Source organism: Anarhichas minor, unplaced genomic scaffold (assembly GCF_050575085.1).
Source record: "Anarhichas minor isolate MPS153535 unplaced genomic scaffold, ASM5057508v1 ptg000042l, whole genome shotgun sequence".
Lineage (NCBI taxonomy): Eukaryota > Metazoa > Chordata > Actinopteri > Perciformes > Anarhichadidae > Anarhichas > Anarhichas minor.
Window position 1 is genome coordinate 12,243,977 of NW_027466488.1, and position 21,024 is coordinate 12,265,000.

The following is a 21,024-nucleotide window of genomic DNA, read 5'->3' on the forward strand; positions in this document are numbered from 1 at the left end:
TAAGAGTCCGTGTGCCTTTTGCTCTTTGTAGGTGAATGCAGTGACAGGGACTTTGTTCACATCCAAAGTGCTGGAGGAGCGAGCGGAGCAAGAGGAGCAGAAGGAGGAGGGGGAGAACGACAGCGAGACGTTGAGTGGAGATCAGGTTTATGACTGGAGCGCTGGGCTGGAGGAGGCCGACGACTCACAGCTCTACTTTTCTCCTGACCAAGGAAATGTGGTCTTTGCCAGCGCCATCGATGGTTGGGGCTTCAGGTGAGGCTGGTTCCCTCTTAAAGGAGCAGTGTGTAGCATTCAGGGGGATTTATTGGCAGAAATGGAATATAATATTCATAACTGTGGTTCCATTGGTGTATAATCAGTTGTTTTTCTCTGACACACTTGTAAAGGGAGGGGTGAGCAGAGGGGTGTTCAGCTGGATGCAGTCTGCAACCTCACCACTAGATGCCACTAAGTCTAACACGCTGCTCCTTTAAGCTGCTTTAATGACATCAGTGGAGTAGAGGGTCTAAGTGGAGGCACAGGTCCTCAGGTGTAGAGGTTGGCTTTAAAGCCGCAGAAGGCAGTTGTTGTTTTAAGTATACAAAGTATGAAGCAGACACCCTCCGTTGGGTGCTCATGGTGAAAAAACTCTGTAAAACAAACAGATTAGAGAAAAGTCTACCATACTGGTGATATGTTGGCAAGATATTGTTGTCATAGAAACATCAAATTCTTTCATTGAAGTGCTGTGTTGAAGCGCTGCCCAGCGCCCTGAGAAAGGTGCTATGTGGACACAGCATTGTGTGTAATGTGTTCATTGATGTTCAAATTCTATGAAACAACATGAACTGTTATAATGGAATGGTTCACAACAGACGGATATTGTGCCAATTGTGTGACTACAGATTGGACAAAAAGTTAGCACTAAAGCAATAGATTTAAAGCACTTCAAATAAGTGAAGCTGTCAAGCAGTGCAGGAGAAAACAACAAAAGCTCTTGAAACCAAAGTTAAGATTGCATTGTGGCACGAAGATACAAACATGCAAAGTTTACTCGCACTGAAGTCCTGTAATTCGATGGCTGAAAGGAAACGTAGTGTTTCTATCAGTTGAAAGGCAGCATCACTGGGTGAATGGTCACATTTGTGTGTTTGATATAACTTCTATAGAAGAAGTAAAATAAATGTATACTATTTCATATAAATTGTAACTTTTCTTTAGTATAATCTGCTTAGAACTATTCATTTTGACAAAATAATTTAGTAGAACAACAATACAGTATTATATTAACAAATCCATTGAGAGTTGATTAATGTGATCTGGATGATAGTCCAGCCCTCTTCACAGAGTCCTATCAGGATGCTTCTAATGTTGATAAGATGTTCCATTCAGCTGAGTACATATGCCTTTTTCACATTTGTGTCACATTTTGACACATTTCCAATGTCCCCCTTTAAATACAGTGCCTTGCATAAGTATTCACCCCCCTTGGATGTTTTCCCCTTTTGTTGCTTTTATACATGAAATCATGGTCAGTATAATTTGGGTTTTTTGTCAAGAATTTGCAAAAAAAGCTTCTTTCATGTCAATGTGAAAACAGATTTTTACAAACTAATGTCAATTAATTTAAAATATATAGTGTAAAATAAGTGTTTGCATAAATATTCACCCCCTTTAAAGTGACTGACCTAATTCAACAGAAGTCCAGCTAGTTGATGCCAGCAGTGTCACACGTAGTGAAATGGAGATGACCTGAGTGCAGTTGTGTGTGTCAAGTGATTATATTATAAACACACCTGTGTCTGGGAGGTCCAGTCTCTGGTTCATCAGTATTCCTGCTACAATTGCAACATGAAGACAAAAGAACACTCCAAGCAACTCAGAGAAAAGATCATTGAAAAGTACAAGTCAGGAGATGGCTACAAAAATATTTCCAACTCACTGGACATCCCACAGAGTTCAGTTCAGTCCATCATTAAGAAATGGAAGGAGTATGGCACTTGTTTAAATCTCCTAGAGCTGGCCGTCCTCACAAACTGAGTGACCGGGCAAGAAGAGGACTGATGAGGGAGGCCACCAAGACACCTACGACCACTCTGAAGGAGTTCAAAGCTTCAGTGACTCAGATGGGAGAGACTGTACATACAGCAACTGTTGCCCGCGTTCTTCACCAGTCGAAGCTGTATGGAAGCGTGGCAAAGAGAAAGCCACTGTAGAAAGAATTCACCCAAAGGCATGTGGGAGACTCAAAGGTCAATTGGAAGAAGGGTCTTTGGTCTGATGAGACAAAAATTTAGCTTTTTGGCCATCAGACTTGATGCTATGTTTGGTAAACACCAAACACTGCACATCACCACAAACACACCATCTCCACTGTGAAGCATGGTGGTGGCAGCATCATGCTCTGGGGATGCTTCTCAGCAGCAGGCCCTGGAAGGCTTGTAAAGGTAGAGGGGGACATGAATGCAGAAAAATATTGCCAAATCCTGGAGGATAATCTGACTCGGTCTGCAAGAGAACTACGACTTGGGAGAAGATGTATTCTCTAGCAAGACAATGACCCTAAGCATACAGCAAAAGCTACACAGAAATGGTTCAAAGACCACAAGGTGAATGTTCTGGAGTGGCCAAGTCAAAGCCCAGACCTCAATCCAATCCAGAATCTGTGGCTGGACTTGAAAAGAGCTGTTCACGCCCGATCCCTGAGCAACCTGACAGAGCTTGAGCTGTTTTGAAGAATAGAGAAAAATCTTAGTGTCCAGATGTGCCAGCCTGAGTGAGACACATCCACACACACTCAGTGCTGTGATTGCAGCCAAAGGTGCATTTACTAAATACTGACCTGAAGGGGGTGAATACTTATGCAATCATTTACTTTACCTTATATATTTTTAATTAATTGAGATTATTTTGTAAAAATCTGTTTTCACTTTGATATTAAAGAGTTTTTTCTTGTCACAAAAGCCAAATTATATTGACCATGATTTCATGTATAAAAGCAACAAAAGGATGAAACATCCAAGGGGGGTGCAAGGCACTGTATTCTCCTCTAGGTCCACTAAGTGTCCCACTGTGACATCACAAAGGGAAGGGTTTGAGGGTTGACTTTTTGAGTCCTTTGTGCACACTTTCCATAGTGAGGCACCTCATCAGGGCCTCACGATTGGTTAATACGGTCCTGAAATAACCCAGTAACTTCATCAATACCCCAATATTATTTCATTGTGTACTCATTCACTATCTTTAGACAACCACAAGTGTCCACTAGATGGTGCACTAGATGGTGCTGTCAGCTTAGATTTAATACGCATTATATGACCCTGAACATGATCACAGAACCATCAGGGACCAGAACAAACTCCAACCTGTTAACCTTAAAAGACCTCCTACTTTTGTCCAATTGAGGACTTTCAAAGTAAAATGCCTCTTCCTTACTTTTGTTACTTGTAATTGACAATTTTGTCATTTACTTCACATAATTTAATCTAAAACACAGTGACATAAAGTTTCCATGCTGTACTGGTAGTTTGGTGTATGACAGTGAGTAATGAGGACAAAAGGACCAACTGAGGGTAGCTGTGTCCTTGTGATCCCGCTCTTCTATAAATAAACCAATGAAGACCCGGCAGAACAGCCCGAGTCTTGTCTGCATCTGAACCCAAGACACAAGTTTACCGTCTGTAGCGAGAAAGAGGAAGCAGAGAGCCAGACAACGATCCTGTTACAATCTCTCAACAGTCACAAAAGCTACACTTATTCAAAGCTAAAAAAAGCTCAAATTTGCAGCATAGTTTGCATTAAAGATGATGCTTCTGTTAGTCTGTCAGTGAACCTGCATAAAAAATGTAAATGGAAGACAATTTTGATTTTGTTTTTTGTAGCATCCAGCAGTTTGCCCACATCTACAGCCAGAGAATGGGTATCAAGGCAGAGGTGCTGCTCAAAACGCTGTGGGGAGATTTCTACCTCAATGCAAAAGCAAAGAAGATCATGAAAGGAGCTCAGGTAATGTAGCTATTGAGTAATTGTACGTCTATTTTTTATATGTATTTTCAATCTTTCTCCCATTTTCTTGTCAAGGTTATTTATTTGACATTTTCTTTAAGTACAAAGGAAATATTAAAACCAAATCAGAGGTACCAAATATTACAACTGTTACTGCTGCTGCTTGGGTGCCGAATTGAGACGTACGTTATTGATCAATTACAAGCAGAGCGATATCTCACAGTAAATCAGCACTATAATCATTGTTTAGGGCTCATTATTTGTTTTTCTTAATAAAATATAATAATTCAGGAATTTATGAATTTTCTTCATTAAAAATGTGTACAATTAAATCAGTTGGACTGGGTGTTACAATCCCTGATGTTTCTGCACTATTGACTTGAGTGGCGATGTCCCCTATAAAGTGATGATGTTGCTACCATTCAGACACATCTTCAGCTGTGTACCTCAATATCACTGATCACTAATCAGCCTTTGATTACAAGGTTATTTATTGTCATTGTACAACAGGATTGTGCAACGAAATGCAGTTTGTAATCCCATTCTGCTACATACGAAAACCATAAAAAACAAGAATGAATTGAGGCTGAACAGGTTGTGGCTGGGTGGGTTTTGTCTTTTAATATCCCCTTATATAGGTATATCACTGATGCTCAGTAGATGGTACCAATGACGTTCTGGTTTTGATCCCCCGCTGTAGAGCTGTCCTAAACCGTACACATCCCATGTCAGTTTGCAGTGTGTCCAGTTAGGATGCTTTCTGTTGCTCCTCTGTAAAAGTTACTTCTGAACTTTTTAAGTTTCCTTAACAAATACAGCCATTTCTAAGCTTTCTGTGTGAGGACCATGTCAGGTTGTTTGTGATGCTGATTCCCAGGAACTTAAAGCTGCTAACTTGCTCCACCTCAGCTCCATTGATGCAGAGAGGGGTGTGTGCCTTCACCTCCTTTTTTGTAAAGTCAATCAGCTCCTTGGTTCAACTGACGTTGAGCAGTAGGTTGTTGTCAAGTTATCCATATTTTACTGTTAAGTTAAGTTCTTAACGTCTGCATTTTCCCCACTTGAAAAGGATCGAGTCCACCTGAAGGGTCCCAACTGGATTCCACTCAGAAACCAAACAACTTTTTCTTTTTCCTCCTTTTATTTTTGGTAGGTTCAGTTCAGTTCAGTACGCCACTCAGCTCAGTTAGCTTAGCACTTCTAGCCTTTTAGCTTAGCACTGACTGACGAGTCAGTGCTAATTTACGAACGTCATCATTCATTATTTTATTTACCATTAGTTTAAATTACTTTCAGTTACTTATATCGTTTCTATTTATATAAAAGAAAACCCCTGTTTGACTTGACACCTCCCACTCGATCTTCCCACAGAACCACTGGGCAGATCGCCAGCTTTAAAGGCAAACTTTGTGGTCCCACTTTGGTGCTCTTGATCATCTTGAGATGCTGTCCTGACTTGACTCTCCATCTGTTCCTCAGCAGGTAGTAAGACAATCAACCGCCTTACGTCTCTGTGAAGGATGGTAGCTTGGGCCTTTCCTTTCTGCTTGTCCAACGTTGGATGATTTGCTCTGGCCTTTAGAGCTTTCGTCACAGGAACATGGTAGCTTGGAATGATTCTGACGTTGACGTCCCTGACGATGCCTTTAGTGTCAGGATTTGTACTGATGACCCTGCCAAGCTTGAATTGCCCCCTCAGTGCATTTTGGTCACTTAGCCAGACAATGTCCCCAACAGCAACGTTTCTCTCTGCAGTGTGCCACTTGTCTCTTACAAATAGGTTGGGACCAGCGAGCTGGCTCCAATGCTTCCAGAACCTGGTCACCTCTGACTGCATTGCTCTGAGTCTTTTGTAGGGGTAGCTGGAGAAGTCAAAAGTTTTGAAATCACCACTTTGAGATGCCCGGCCAAGAAGGAGCGTGTTGGGTGTGATATATTGAATACAGTCTTCCCGGCTCTGTATCCTGGCGTCGATTGGGCGCTCATTTGCCAGATTGGCTGCTATGTGAAGAGTTGTCTGGAACTCGCTGTAACTGAGCTCAGACTCCTTTCCAAGACTCTGAAGTGCTTTCTTTACAATTCGTACAGCAGCTTCCACAGCACCATTCCTGTGTGGAGAATCGGCTGGGTGGATTTTCCACATCCACTCTGTCCCGTTCTTTGCCGCTGTCTCCTCAAGAGCTGCATTGTTTAGGCCGTCCAGGAATCTGTAAAGCTCCTCCAAGACTGGTTTTGCTCCAATGAAATTGGTGCCTGGATCTGACCAGATCTTTCTGGGGTGCCCCCTGAGTGCCGTGAACCTTTGGTAGGACATCAGGAGCCCTTCGGTCGATAGAGTATTTACTGACTCTGTGTGGATGGCTCTACTGGCCATGCAGCAAAAGACCACCTCCCCAGACTTTTAGTCTCACTCTTTTCTTTAAGTCATCTCTTACGTGGTATGGTCCGAAAAGATCTACTGTTGTGAATTCAAACGATGCAGCAGGTTCTGTTCGTTCTGGCGGCAAATCACCCATTACTTGTTGACATATCACCCATTACTTGTTGACATTTCCTTGCTTTTGCCTTCCTGCAGATCATGCACCCATCAACAATTTTTTGGGCGATCCTCCTTCCCCGTATGACCCATGCTCTCCTTCTCATCTTGAGCAGGGTTCCGGCCACTCCGTCATGACTTTCACTGTGGGCCTCCCGAGCTAGCAGTGTGGACACCCATGCGTCATAGGGTAAGATAGGGACCCCAACTTGATCTTCTTTAAAGATTTGCACTCTACCACCACAAACCAATAGCCCAGAGTCTTTCTCTTTATAGACTACCAATCTGTTTGTCGTGGTGCTTGGGAAGGTTGTGCCCTCTTGTGCTGCAAGAAAGATGTCTCTCTGGGCATCTTCTCGTTCTCTTACTGAGACAACTCCTGCTAAAGAGACTGCCTCCCACTTTGAACTCTTCAGGGCTTTCTTTTGTCCAATGAACTTTTTTGCTGCTCTCCAGATCCATGCAATCGCTTTGACAAGTCGGGTTAAACTGCTGAGCCTCTTGACATCGACAAGGCCTCGGATGGCTGACCCTGCAGGTGGTCTCCTTTGTTCAGTTTGTGCCTGGTTCTGATTTTGTTCCGCTTCCTTTGCCTTGGCTCTCGTCAGCGCAGCAACAAATGCTTTCTTTTGCAACTTGTTAATGCTTTCTCTGGCAGCGGTTGCTAGTTCCTTAGCCGATTTGATTGGCCACTCATTCACTGGCAAACTTAGAAACTTTGGTCCATTTTGCCACTCTGAGTCCTCATCCAGGTCTTGAGGGTTGGCCCCTCTGGTGATTATATCAGCAATATTTTGCGGACCAGGGATCCACCACCAGTCTTGGATCCTTGTGCCGTTTTGAATTTCTCCAATCCGATTTGCAAAGAATGTTTGATAGCCATAGCTTTCTCGCTGTACTGCACCAAGGACTGTTTGGCTGTCGCTCAAATGGTACCACCGCTCGACTTGGATTCGGCTGTGTAGCTCAAAGTACCTACTTAACCGTGAGGCAAACACAGCTCCACAAATCTCTGCCTTGACAGCATCACCTTTGCAGTCCAAGGGAGTTAATTTTGCTTTAGACTCCACCAGCCTAATGACTGGGCCCTGGTCTGAGTTCCACCTTAGGTACATCACTGCTCCATAGGTATGCTCGCTTCCATTGGAGAACGTGATTGCCCAAGGTTTCTCAATGTAGCATGGAGGCGTTAGTGCCCTGGTGAACATGACTTTGCCAAGTTGGATGTACTCTTCGAATAGCTTAATTGCATCCTCCCTGAGGTCGTCTGAGAGTGCTGTGTCCCATGTGTCTTTGACTGGACATCTTTCGCTCTTTGCCTCTTGGAACGCCCTTCGCACCAGAATAGCTCCCTTTTGCTTAGCAGGAGTTACCAGGCCGACTGGGTCAAAGAGCCCTGAAACTTGGCTGAGCAGTTCTCTTCGCGTCAGGGGATTTGGTATCTGATCTCTGACTTGTCCTTGATGAAGGTCCTGGCCAATTCTCATCTTTTTCTTTCTCTTCGAGAAATTCATTGCGATCATGACATGGAGCTTGTCTTCTTCGACCATGTAGCCCAGGCCGAGCGCCTTATTGTAATCATCGCTCATTTGGTTTGGCAGGACCATGGTCTTTCCCTTGGTCCTCTCCAACTTGTCCTTCCAACCCATCCTCCCACTTTGCCCAGAAAAGACCCACGGCTTGAGCTCAAAACCGCCAGCTTTCAAGATCTGCTTTACATTTGCTGTGATGGTTTTTAGCTGGTCCAGATCATTGTGGGATGTGAGAATGTCATCAACGTAGCTGTCTTCTTGTAGCACCTGACGCTCCTCGTTGAGGTGGGTGAAAGGAGTGAGGTTAGCAGTCTCGCGCATTGCTAGCTGTGCAATGCACCCTGCCGGTTTGTCTCCGATGTTTACTCTCGTGATTGCATATTCTTCCAGCTCTTCATCCTCAGAGTCTCGCCAGAGGAATCTATGAAGGTGTACTTCCCGGTCCTCCAACCAACCAGAGTTGTACATCTTTTTTATGTCACCCAGGGCAGCATGTACTCCACACCTGAATCTGAGAAGGACAGCACGAATCTGGTTGAGGACATCTGGACCTTTCATTAGCAGGTCATTCAAGCTCACACCTCTGAACTTCTGACTGCTGTTCCACACAAGTCTTACTGGTGTCCTGCTAGTGAGCTCCTCGTACTTTACAGCCGCTGCTCTCATTGACCTTGCAAAGTGTGTCTTGGACATGTGGGCTGACACCGTGAGTTCCTCAAAGAGGTCTGGATGCGTTCCGCCGACCGTCTTTCCAAGTGGTCCGTCCCACAGTACGAGATTTCCAACAGCTTTGGTTCTTTGTGGTGCTAGTTGACCTTCTCTATGACTTATGAGCAAATGTATTTCTTTGGGTCTCACAAGTTCATCAAGTGGTATGTCTGGGAAGAACTTGTGCAGCTGCTCCAGTGTCACATTTTTGTGGACATTTGCAATGTTCAGTCCATAACAAACCAATTGATGGGGTTTGAGAGTGCCCTTGGGAGTCTTTACTCTGATCTTCAGAAGATACCGCCTTGTCTCCACATGAACCTTCATCCCTCCAACTCCATGGACGACGAGTCATTTCTTCACTCCTGAGGTTTAGTCTGCTTGCAGCCTTGTGGGTTATATAATTAGTGTCTGAAGCCAAATCAATTAATGTTCAGATTTTTTGTCCAGCATTGGCTGTGACCTCGAGAAGCATCATAATTACTGGTAGCTCTTGCAATCCACTTTCCACTAGAAGGCTCGGTTGATCTCTCACAGTGCTGAAGGCTCTTGAAGCAGTGTTGGAAAAAACATCCCGACATTCTTTTGCCAATTCAGGTGAAAGTTTGTTGAAGAACTCCTCTTGATCCTTCGTGGATTCCCTCCAGGTTCTCTCTCCCTCTGGGCCATATCTGTGCCTTTTCTGACTCATACCGTTTCTTTTCACCTCAGCATTGGGGCACAGGTAGTAGTGATGCTCAGGAGCGTGCTCATCTTTGCAGTCTTGGTTTTCACACAGAGTCAGTTTTGCAGTATGAAGAGTCATCATGGACCTCAAGACACCTTCTGCATGCTCCCAACTTTCTTACTGCAGCCTTTTTCTCTCCCAGCTTCAGTGCGCGAAATTGTCTGCAAAAGTAGAGCTTCTTCTTATGCTTTCCATCACCACAGACTACACACCCTACATGGTCATCGTCTGATTTGGTAGACTTGGTTCTTGCATGTCTTGGCTCCCAACTGGTCTCTTTTCTACTCGGCTCCTCATCCTTCAGTTGCTCGAGCTGCTCATATATGCTTTCTTGCCCTTTGAGGAATGTCAGGAGACTGTCAAATCGATTCTCTGGTGCCACTGTATTTGTCATGTCAGTGACATAGACTAGCCACTCCTTCAGAGTTTCTGGAAGTTTGCTTTCAATTGACTTTGTTACCAGAGGATTTTTGATGGCGCCTGTGTCTCCAAGATCATTCAAATCTTGAAGTGCCTTCTCCACAGCTTGGATTAATTCCACTATTTTCCGTGGCTGAGGACTTCTGACATTCTCTGCAACTCCTCCACTATTTCAATGGCAATAGCAATTTGATTGCCATAGCGGTTCTCTAGGACTCGGAAAATATCACCTGCAGTGGTATAGGTGGTAAGGTGAAGGTCTCTCGTGACTTTGTCATCCAGACTGTCCAATAGTTGAAACTTTTTCACCTCCCTTGAACCGGTCGGCTCACCCTGCTTCTGGAGTGCTTCCCAGTCTTTTTTCCACCTGTGGAAGTCACGCTTATTTCCAGTGAACTTTGGAAGGGCTGTAGGTTTCAGTCTGATGGTGGTTGGCATGGGGTAATTTGAAGTCATGGCCCCAAGTGATCTTTCAGCATCCTCCTTTCTCCTAGCCTGTATGTAGTCCGCCTTTCTGGAGACCAACTTTGGAAGGAGGAGTTGAAGTCCTTTTAACTGGCCCTGAAAGTCCTCTTGCTCACTTTTGGGGATCCATAGTTTCCACCGACTGTGCACCTCCTTTGTGGTCTTTACCAGTCCTTGCAGGTGGTTAAGCATGAATTCATATGCCTCCTGGTTACCATCGGGCTGCACAGCAGCAGCACGGTCGCACTCGCACTCTGCTGCCTTTAATGTTGTTGACAATTCAATCTTCCCAAAGTTGACCCAAAGTGCTTCCTGAATCAGACTTTTGGTCTCCTTTAATTTCATCTCACACTCATTGGAAGTCCTCTCTAGGTCAGCATTTTGCTGTTCAGTTAATACAGCATATTTATCTGTATCCAGCTCCGCCTCCAGTTCAGCAATGAATCCAGCCTCCACATCTTCGTTTGCTCCCATGACTTTCTCAGCTTCGATTTTAAGCTTATTGAAACTGTCTCTGAGCTCCTCTTCAGACATGTCCTCATGAGTCCTGGTAATGCTGTTGACCAGACGTGTAAATAATGTTTTTGCTGTGGTTCGCTCCATCTTGAGTTGTTCTACTGATTTCCCAGTAGCTTGATCCGCCATGTTTAATTTCAATCCGCAGGTTGATTTCAGGCGAGATGGTAATACTCTTCTGTTTTCATGTATCTTTAGTTGATTGTCTTCCTTTCCCAGGATTCCAGTTTATTGCTCCTGCTGTTCCAGCTGAAAGCTCCTGGTTTTTCCCTCTCCTGGTTCTTCAGACTTTCCAGTTCCCCGGTCTTTTACTGTCAAGTTATCCATTTTTTACTGTTAAGTTAAGTTCTTAACGTCTGCATTTTCCCCACTTGAAAAGGATTGAGTCCACCTGAAGGGTCCCAACTGGATTCCACTCAGAAACCAAACAACTTTTTCTTTTTCCTCCTTTTATTTTTGGTAGGTTCAGTTCAGTTCAGTACGCCACTTAGTTCAGTACGCCACTTAGCTCAGTTAGCTTAGCACTTTTAGGCTTTTAGCTTAGCACTTTTAGCCTTTTAGCTTAGCACTGTTAGCACTGCTCAGTTCATTCAGTTAGGTAAAAAAAACTTTAAATAGAAAAGAAACAGAACCCATATTAAATACACAAATTAATTTACACAGGCAAAGCTTTCATGATAGCTTGATTAAATAAAGCACCAGTGTCAAATCCTATAATCTAAAAATGCCCTGATATTAATAAATACAGTTAATGTTATCTCATGTGTATTTACAATACCATCAGTAAATAATTTAACCTCTTACTATTACAGTTTACCGCAACCAGATAAAACACATTTGTGGACAGTCAGTCATTAAACAACGGCATTACAAAACAAAGGGTTATCTGTGTATGCAGCTGTGAAGATCGCCGTGGCGTAATGCTAATGCTAATGCTAGCAAACTGGTCGGCAGTTCTCTTCACATCAGCTTCAAAGTCTGTTATTTGCGCAGTGTCAGTTCCCTTACCGGCTGCCTCTCCAGACCTTTCCGACTCGTCAGTCATGCAGTGACGGCCGCAGATCTCCACACGATACGATCTCGACGGTACTTGTCCAATTTCCGGACCGCATTTTCTGCGACACCGTGTGTTACTGCGTCTCTGGTTATATACCTCCAGGCAGATTGGTTCCGCCCTGCTTTCCCTCCGAACACTCACGCAGTCAGTATCAACCCCATTTACTAACGGCTTCATTTATTATTTTATTTACCATTAGTTTAAATTACTTTCAGTTACTTATATTGTTTCTATTTATATAAAAGAAAACCCCTGTTTGACTTGACAGTTGAGTACCGCTCTGCAATATTGTTGATTTCCTCTCTATATGAAGTCTCATTGTTGTTTGTAATCCGGCAGATGACGATAGTGTCATTTGCAAACTTCACAACAGAGTTCACTTCATGTTTGGGGCAGGACTGGTGGGTGTACAGTGTGAACAGGAGGGGGCTGAGCACACAGCCCTGGGGGGCTCCGGTATTCAACACTAGAGTGGAGGAGGTGCTGAGGTCTGTTTGTGAGGAAGTCTAAGACCATTTGCAGATTGAGGTACTCAAGCACAGAGTGCTAAGTTTACCAATCAGTTACATGGGGGAGATGTGTTAAAGGCTGAGCTGAAATCAACAAACAACATTCTGATGTGGGTGTTGGTATTTTCCAGATGAGCATCCTCTGAGGATCTGGTGGCTCTATATGCAAACTGGTGAGGGTCCAGGCTGGATGGAATGTTATTTTTGATGAGCAGGAGAACCAGTTTCTCAAAGCACTTTATCAGAATGGGGGTGAGTGCCACAGGGTGATAGTCATTTAGACTGGACACTGCAGACTTTAATGATGGTGTCTGTCTTGAAGCAGGTGGGAACACTCCTGTGACAGTGATATGTTGAAAATGTCAGGGATGACATCAGTGCGCTGGTTGGCACATGTTCTTAGTACAGGACCAGGGATGTTATCAGGCCCAGCAGCTTTACTCATATTCACTCTCATCAGGGTTTTCCTCACATCCGCTGTGGATACTGACAGTGGTCGGTCCTCTGGACTTAACAGCTGACTCTTTGTTGAGGAGACCAAAGCGAGTATAAGAGGTGTTCAGCTCATCTGGCGACATGGTTTCACACATGATGCTCCTACTTTTATAGCCTGTGACATTCTGGATCACCTGTCACATATCTTTAGTGTTGTTGGTGTTAAGGTCTCTCACCAGTCTCTCTCGATGCCTCCTCTTTGCCTCCTTGATGCCAGCTTTAAGTCTCTGGTGATGCTGTATGCTTCCTTGTCACATGACCCAAAGGCAGTTTTTTTGCCCTTGGGTTGTGCCATTACCTCTATATTCATCCAGGCTTTCTGGTTGGGGAATGATTTTATTTACTTTGTGATCATCACATCATCAACACGTTTGCTGATATATGATGTCACTGTTTTAGTGGTGTCACGGATCACGGATCGATCACACCTCACAGTTCGGCACACTTGTGAACCACGGATTAATTGAGTATTTTTTTTACAGTGTAATCATCATAGTGTGTAATAAAGTTTTACTGCTGCTGTTCCTTTTCAAGTAACAAGTCCCCGAATATCAATGCAGAGTGTCAGTGAACAGATAAAGCAGTAGTGTGTTCACGTGAATGGAGCAGGTTAGAAGCATTTAACGGTGAAAGTCATGGCGAGCGGAGGAACCTGAGAAGCCCCCAGCGACATTTAAGTCACAGGTTTGGGAGCATTTTGTCTTCCCTGTAACTTATGACGGATAAGGGTGGTGGACAAAAGCGTTACGGTATGTAGGCGTTGTTTACAGAGAAAGACACACGACAACGGCAATACATCGACATGTCCACACATAAGAAGAGCCACCATCCCGTCTGTCAGCGACGGGGGCCAAAGCACAACAACAACAACAATAAGGTATCTTTAATAAAAATACCATCAGGTTGTTTTGTCATGTGTCTGCTGATGACCTCATATATTTCTGTCATGCATTCTTTTTAAATTTGCATCTGGAGAAATTTAAACAGCAACAAAACACTGGTGAATTCTCTGGGAAGATAGTATGGCCAGCATCTTAGCATTAAAGGAACAGTGTGTAAGATTTAGTGGCATCTAGTGGTGTGTTATCTTTAGGATTTTATTACTACTAGGAGCTACTCTTATCAATACTCTACTTTTCTACATGAGTAAATAATTGCTTTTAAAAACATATATATCATTTTAAAAACAATTAAATTCAGAACAGAATTAGAATTTATATTTAAAATGTATCTCAATGTTGTTTATGGAGCAGCAACAGTTATGTTTACAACATAAAATTAAAATTCACTATATAAAGTTATTAATACATCACTGGAAACAAATGTAACATGTTAAGACAATAAATAACATTTCTGAGTTTAGACAGAATGAAGAACACAGCTTTTGTGCTGGGTTGGTGTAAACTTAGCGGTGGTGGATGAGACTGCAGACAGAACCGATTGAATTAGCTTTCACTTTTGTTTATATGTCCGTGTTTGTTGAACAGATGTATTGATAAAGTATTGACTTTTTACTCGCAAATATTTTAGTGTGTGTGTGTGTGTGCGCGCGTGTTTGTTTGGAGGAGCTCAGCCCGACAGAAAGTGCTGAGCAGATGCTGCAGTGTGATAATAAATGACATCAAAACTTTAAAAAAGACAAATAAAAAGCACCAGCATTGATCGGGCCCTCGCAACTTCACGCACGTCGAGGGTACTAGCAGGACTCTGGCCATGCATTTCTGTGACTATCATACATTGCGTGCACGAGTTAAACGGTATTTCCTGGTACTGGCAGGACTCTGTGACGCGGCCATGCATTTCTGTGACCGTCATACACTGCGTGCACGAGTTAGATGATATTTCCTGCGTCGACCAGCAGCGTAGCAAGATCATGTTGCCAGGTCTTAAGCCTCAAATGTTTTGAGTGTACCTCCGATACAATCATAAATGTAAGCCTGTTAAGATGATTAAGAAAAAAATAAATGTGTGTGAATGCGCTTCATGTTTGTAACATAACAGACTGTCAGTTTACTGGGATGGGGTTCAACTCCCTGCAGTGTCCTGCTGATTGTATTTGGACTTGCATGAAAGTTAACAAAATAGTAGTGCCATTTGCTTTTACTTGAACACTTTAATTTAACACTGTTTTCATTTTAAGTTATTCTGCAACTTTAGATTGTAGTGTGAAGCATTCATTATAACGTTTAACCTGATTCTCATGTAGAAGCTCTGGACAGATCATTTATGCTAATGCCCACCGACAGTGGCTTGACAACCACTTTTATCTAATTTCTGCTCCCCAAGCATCTTACTATGCACATATTTAGATCAGAGAAGTCATTCTTTTCTCATGGTGTGCCCACAAACCCTTTCAATAAGGTCAGTGTTTGGGCCGCTGTATTTATAGAATCCTGCTTACGTCCGTGCTTATCAGTAGGTGGCGCTATGACAATGAGTTAATATTGGCATGCAGAAGTCCTAAAGCCATGACAGTCAACAAGCATGTCAAGTTTGGGACAGTTTTGACAAAGTACAGTCGAGTTACAACAGCTTGATGGATGATGGCGAACCATGTAAAATGGCCGTCACACCATATCCACGTCGTTCGATGAAACCTAAAGCTTTTAGTAACTTTTCATCGTTAAGGTCTTTAGATTGTTCTGACCAAATTCTAAGCTGATCGGATTAATTCCCTAGGAGGAGTTTGTAGTACAGCACCTGGAAATGGGAAAAAACCACGAGAAATTCCTAAAAAATTCAAAATGGCTGACTTCCGGTTGGGTTTAGAGCATGGCCCCAAGAGACTTTTATTTAAGTCCATATGTGATACATGGTCCTACCAAATTTCATACATCTAGGTCAAACATACTGCGAGGGCTGCTTCGTCGAAATTTTGTAGTGGCCGCTATTCAGCCGATTTGCCACTGTGAACCAATAAAATCATATTCCATAACTAAATTTTGGGCTTGTAATCTCCTTGCCAAGTTTGCTTATGTTTCGAGCATTTTTAGCCTCTCAAAATGACCTTCGTTGTTAACGGCGAAGACTGCATCGCAACGGCGTTCGACGAAACATCAAAAGCTTCATGAACTGGTATTATGAACTTCTTACATTTGTGTGGAAGTAATTTGATGTTGATTTGATTTACCTACGAAGAGAAACAAGCCAAAGTATAATGACTTTCACTTCCTGTTACCAGTAGGTGGCGCTATGACTATGATTCAAAATTGGCCTGCAGATGTCTTCAGGCCGGGAGTCTAATCAAACATATGCAATCTGGTAAAGATCTGATGATGTGGAGTCGAGTTTTATTCGTTCATGGCGAAGGATCGAAATTCGCCGAGCCGCCACGTCGCCGCCCTTTAACAACTTCTTACAATTTTCACAATGAAGCATTATCAAGGTCTTAAGGCTTTTCTGACAAGATTTTAGAGGGATTTGATTAATCTGTGAGGAGCAGGATGTCAAAGTACAAAACGTACAACTTCCAGTTGCCACTAGGTGGCGCTATTACTATGATTCGATATTGTCATGTAGATGTGTTCCGGGTCAGGATGTTATGACATATGAGAGATTTGGAGCAGATTAGACAATGTACGGCCGAGTTACAACAACTTCCTGTTTCATGGCGAATGGTGTTTTTTTGACGCCACGCCACGGACACGTAGTTCGATAACTTTTTGATCTTTGAGTAACTTTTCACTGCCAAGGTCTCAAGAGCATACTGACCGAATCTGAAGTCAATCGGGTTAAATCTCTAGTTGGAGTTCGTTAAAGTATGACGCCTTGAAACGGTCCAAAAACGTCATAAAAGTCAAAATGGCCGACTTCCTGTTTGGTTTAGAGAAAAATTCCAAGAGGATTTTTTGTACGTCCCATCACGATCCACATACCTACCAAATTTCATACAGCTAGGTGAAACCCGGTGTTGGGGCTACTCAATAGGGGGCGCTATCGAGCCAATATTTCATAACGCAGCTGGACACCCCAATCAGACTGCAATTTTCGCAAATTCTGGCTTGCGTGCCAAATTTCAGAAGTTTTCCAGTATCCCAAGCACCTCCTTTTTGCGACGAAACACTAAAAATAATAATAATAATAATAAACAATCGAAAAACAATATGTCCTCCGCTCCGACTACGTCGGTGCTCGGGCCCTAATAATAAACAATCGAATAACAATAGGTCCTCCGCTCCGACTACGTCGGTGCTCGGGCTCTAATAATTTACCACCGGGTCCGTTTATTACCGGGTTTTGGAATGCATCCCTACCTTCAGATGACGTAAAGCGCGAAAAGGCTCTCCATAGATCCAGCGTTGGTTTGTCCATTCTGAGCTGCCGTAGAAAAATGTATTTTTCTAAGCTAATGAAACACTACGAATCTTAGTTTAAGGTGATTATACACTGATTAAAACATAGTTATGAATATTATATTCTATTGCTGGCAATTAATCGCCCTAAATGTTACACACTGTTCCTTTTAGTAAGTACTGTATGTTAGCTACTTTTCAATTTAACTTAGCTAATGTCAAATAGTAACGTTAACTCGTGGGTGTATTCCTTCAACATCGTGGATGTAACGTTCAAGCTTTCTGACTACTTTCCTAACTTTACCTGAGTATGCCATAAGAGCATACCCTCATGGCGGAGTGCTCATGTGATTGGATGAAAATGGAGGAGACATCTGAGTGGCCACAAATAATCCCCTTGTGGAACGTTGGTTTCAGATTTTTTTAAATCTTTGTTCTGTAAATCTTTTAATCTGGAAAGCAGGTTGTGCTTAACCTTGAAAGGTGCTATATGAATACAAGTATTAAAATGAATACTACACGAGTTGGCTACTTATCTTTATTTAATTCAGCCGTAAAAAACATGACTCACAAAACAATCACTGGATGGTCACTAATGCTAATTCTCACTAGTAGAGCGAATTGTTCTTTAGAGAATTAGAAAATCGGCGGATCGATCCCCGGCTCTGCTAGTCGATGTCGATGTGTTCTTGAGTTCTTGAGTTCTTGAGCCCCAAATTGCTCCCGTAGGAATATGTGAATGGGTGTGAATGTAAGTTAGCTCCTGTTATCCGTGTAAGAACGGGTGAATGATGACATGTAGTGTTAAAGCGCTTTGAGTGGTCGGAAGACTAGAAAAGAGCTGTACAAGTCGACATACCGTTTGCTGCACTCTGCTCCTCCCGGACTGACTTTTGGTATGCATGGCTCCTTTAGGGCTGCTACCACAAGCTAACTGTTGCGTTGGCTAACGCAAGCAGCTTGTTACTGCTCGATAAAAAACAGAAACGTAATTCTAAAAAAGAAAAATTTGACTCTTTTTTTGCACTAAATAAATGGATTTCAGTGATATGTTTAAAGTAGCTCAGAATTTGCACATCAGGATTTATTTTCTGATATGATGGAGGCTTTAATGCCAGTTTGTTACATTTCATGAATGATACTGAGACTTCATGCGTCATGGTTTATTTCTACCAATGACGCTTCTGCCTCTCAAAAGTAGAGGAGCAACCTCCTTTACCTCTATGGACCAGCCTCCTCTAGTGTTTAGTGCTTAGTTAACCACTGCACATGTGTGTAAGTTAGTTGTTCTACAGGTGTGTAATGGACGTAGCCGCTGTTGTTGATGTGGAGCTGAAGTTTCAGTAAAGTCTTAAACATGTACAGTTGTCGCTGGAGTTATCAAACTAACACACAGTATGTTATCGATATAGCTACAGTATATATTGTTATATCACCCAACATTATTGTGTAGCTTCTCTTATTAACATAAACTTTGCTGTATACCAGGGGTCACTAACCTGAAGGGCAGAGAGTAATATGGAGGCCTAGTTGATATTATCTTCCCGTATAATATATTTGCTGGCTTTACCTTTATGGATATTAAGCATTAATAGGCTGCATATATTTGGAGACTGTCTCTCTCTCTGATAGATACTGTTAGATTCCTCATGTCTCGCCCACTGCCAGTGCTTCTAGCTGAACATATCTGAACTTTTCAGAAAGGTGCTGATGCTGTCACTGTGGCTCCTTTTCAGTTAACTAATCATATTTTAGAAGAGGAGCTGGGAGCTCTTTTCTAATGAAGAGCTGGGATGAAGTCCTCTCACGCCCCCTGCCAGAAAAACACCCTATACGGACACTCATCGGTGCTCTAGACATTTTACAGAAATTTGACTGCAAAAAATAAAAAATAAACGCAAATGCCTAACGAGAATATAGAATGACTGTTGGAGCTCTAATGGTGTAAAGTGCTGCTTTGTAGTGGCCTTATGTCTAAGCTTCATAATGGACTGAAAACGAGTGCTCAGTTTTCTCTTGCTTTCATTCTCATGTGTTCTCTTTGTCTCCCTCCATGCTGCAGGCCAAAGGAAAGAAGCAGCTGTTTGTGCAGCTTGTGCTGGATAACATTTGGAGTTTATATGATGCTGTTGTCACTAGGAGGTAGGTGAAAGATATTACCCTAAAACACTTTGTTGCTTTTTAAAATCACGAGATGTATTTCTTTCTAAATTGAATGTTTTCTCTGTAGTAATTGGATGTTTAATTATGGAGAAATGCTGTACAAGGAGTGGGTATGTAGCAGTCTGAGCCAATGTGATGTCAGGTGTATTTGCTGATATGTACAGCAGAATAAGATTGCTAAAAATGTTACATTATTTGTTCTATATTTTTATTTACACCTGCTTTTATTTAAACTTAAAATACACCTCTTCTCAGAAAGCATGGAAGTGAAATGTCCAATACAAAGTAGCTGATGATGATGTTTCCAGGACAGTAGACTGCAGAATTGAGATGTCAGTAGAAAGACAAAAAGACAGAACAAACCAAAGGAAAGGTGAAAGAGAGGTTCAAGAAATATGGAAAGATGAGAACCAGCTACTACAAACATGTTTGTGTCGCATTAGAACCAGGTGTCTTTGAATGTCTTTGCACAGTGACCAGCATTTCAAATGGGAATATTTCAAAGAAATATCAATTCATTTCAGTGGCACAGTTATTAGATCCGCTCACCTTTGAACCAAATGCATGCAAATTTTGTGTGCAGTTCAACTTTTATGAACTTTTGAGACAAACTATCACAGCTCGGTTACTTCTATCTAGCTTTTTCCTCCTTTCACTCACCTAATCAGTTCATTCAGTGCACCTGCCAGTCACACTCACCTCATCAGCTCATCACTCTCACCTGCTCACTCTGCCTCTTCACTATTTAAACCCCTGCCTCACACACACTCACTGCCAGATCATTCTTTGCTTTCATGCTCAACATTCCCGCACTCACCCATGGACTGATTCCCTGTTGCCGACCCTGCCTGTCCCGGACATTTAGCAAGCCAGCTAGCTTGGAGAGCTTTTGTGATGGGCTAGACGGACTAGACTGAGCGAATCAACCTGGTTTATTTCCCAGAAATGTGGTCATTGTGACTCTACAGGTGGTTGTAACTTTGTTCTTCTTCCGTTGTAGGGAAACGAGAACTCATGTGAAACAATGGGTAACATAAGCGATCCAGCTGCAGCTTTCCAAAATAATTACATTTTTAATTAATAATTTTTTCATGAATCCGTTGATGAATACTGATTCACATGAAAGTAATTCCAGCTGTGTAACTCCAATAAATTAATTTGCAGCACTTATCAAAATCAACTGGAAGAATGGTCAGCTTTCCATATGTTGAGAAAAGGCCATTACAACACAGCACACGCTATTTCATGTGAGGGATTACAATATCTGTGTCTGTGTCTAAATACATCTTATCAGAAACACCATGATCTGAAATGACATCGGTAACAAGGAGAAAAAGTCACATTGTGTTGGATAATTGTCCCCAGGCAAAAAATACATCTCCGGGTTTCTTTCTACTTGCAGATCAAGAAGTGACAACTGGAGTCTTGCTTTATTCTACAGCATTAGTTAATAATGGCACAGTATGTATTTGTCATTTCTATTTTTTTGTTCTTGCAATTCGGTAACTTGCAAGCACGAACCACTTGCTCTCTTTTTCTGCTTTTCTAGCACAAACACAGTGCAGCTATCCACAGCCTCACACACGGTAACAACCCAGTGTGCACGCATGAGCCGGT

At 42.6% G+C, this 21,024-nt stretch overlaps 1 protein-coding gene across 4 annotated transcripts in view; it reads left to right on the forward strand.

The window, feature by feature from the left end:
• Window positions 1–21,024, forward strand: part of efl1 (elongation factor like GTPase 1) — a 110,126-nt gene that overhangs the window by 9,407 nt on the left and 79,695 nt on the right. For all 4 annotated transcript variants that reach the window (XM_076109917.1, XM_076109915.1, XM_076109916.1 and 1 more), the window contains 3 exons: window positions 32–255; window positions 3,864–3,987; window positions 19,307–19,386. In XM_076109917.1, the coding sequence (XP_075966032.1) occupies window positions 32–255; window positions 3,864–3,987; window positions 19,307–19,386 (428 nt within the window). The remainder of the gene's footprint in view (window positions 1–31; window positions 256–3,863; window positions 3,988–19,306; window positions 19,387–21,024) is intronic.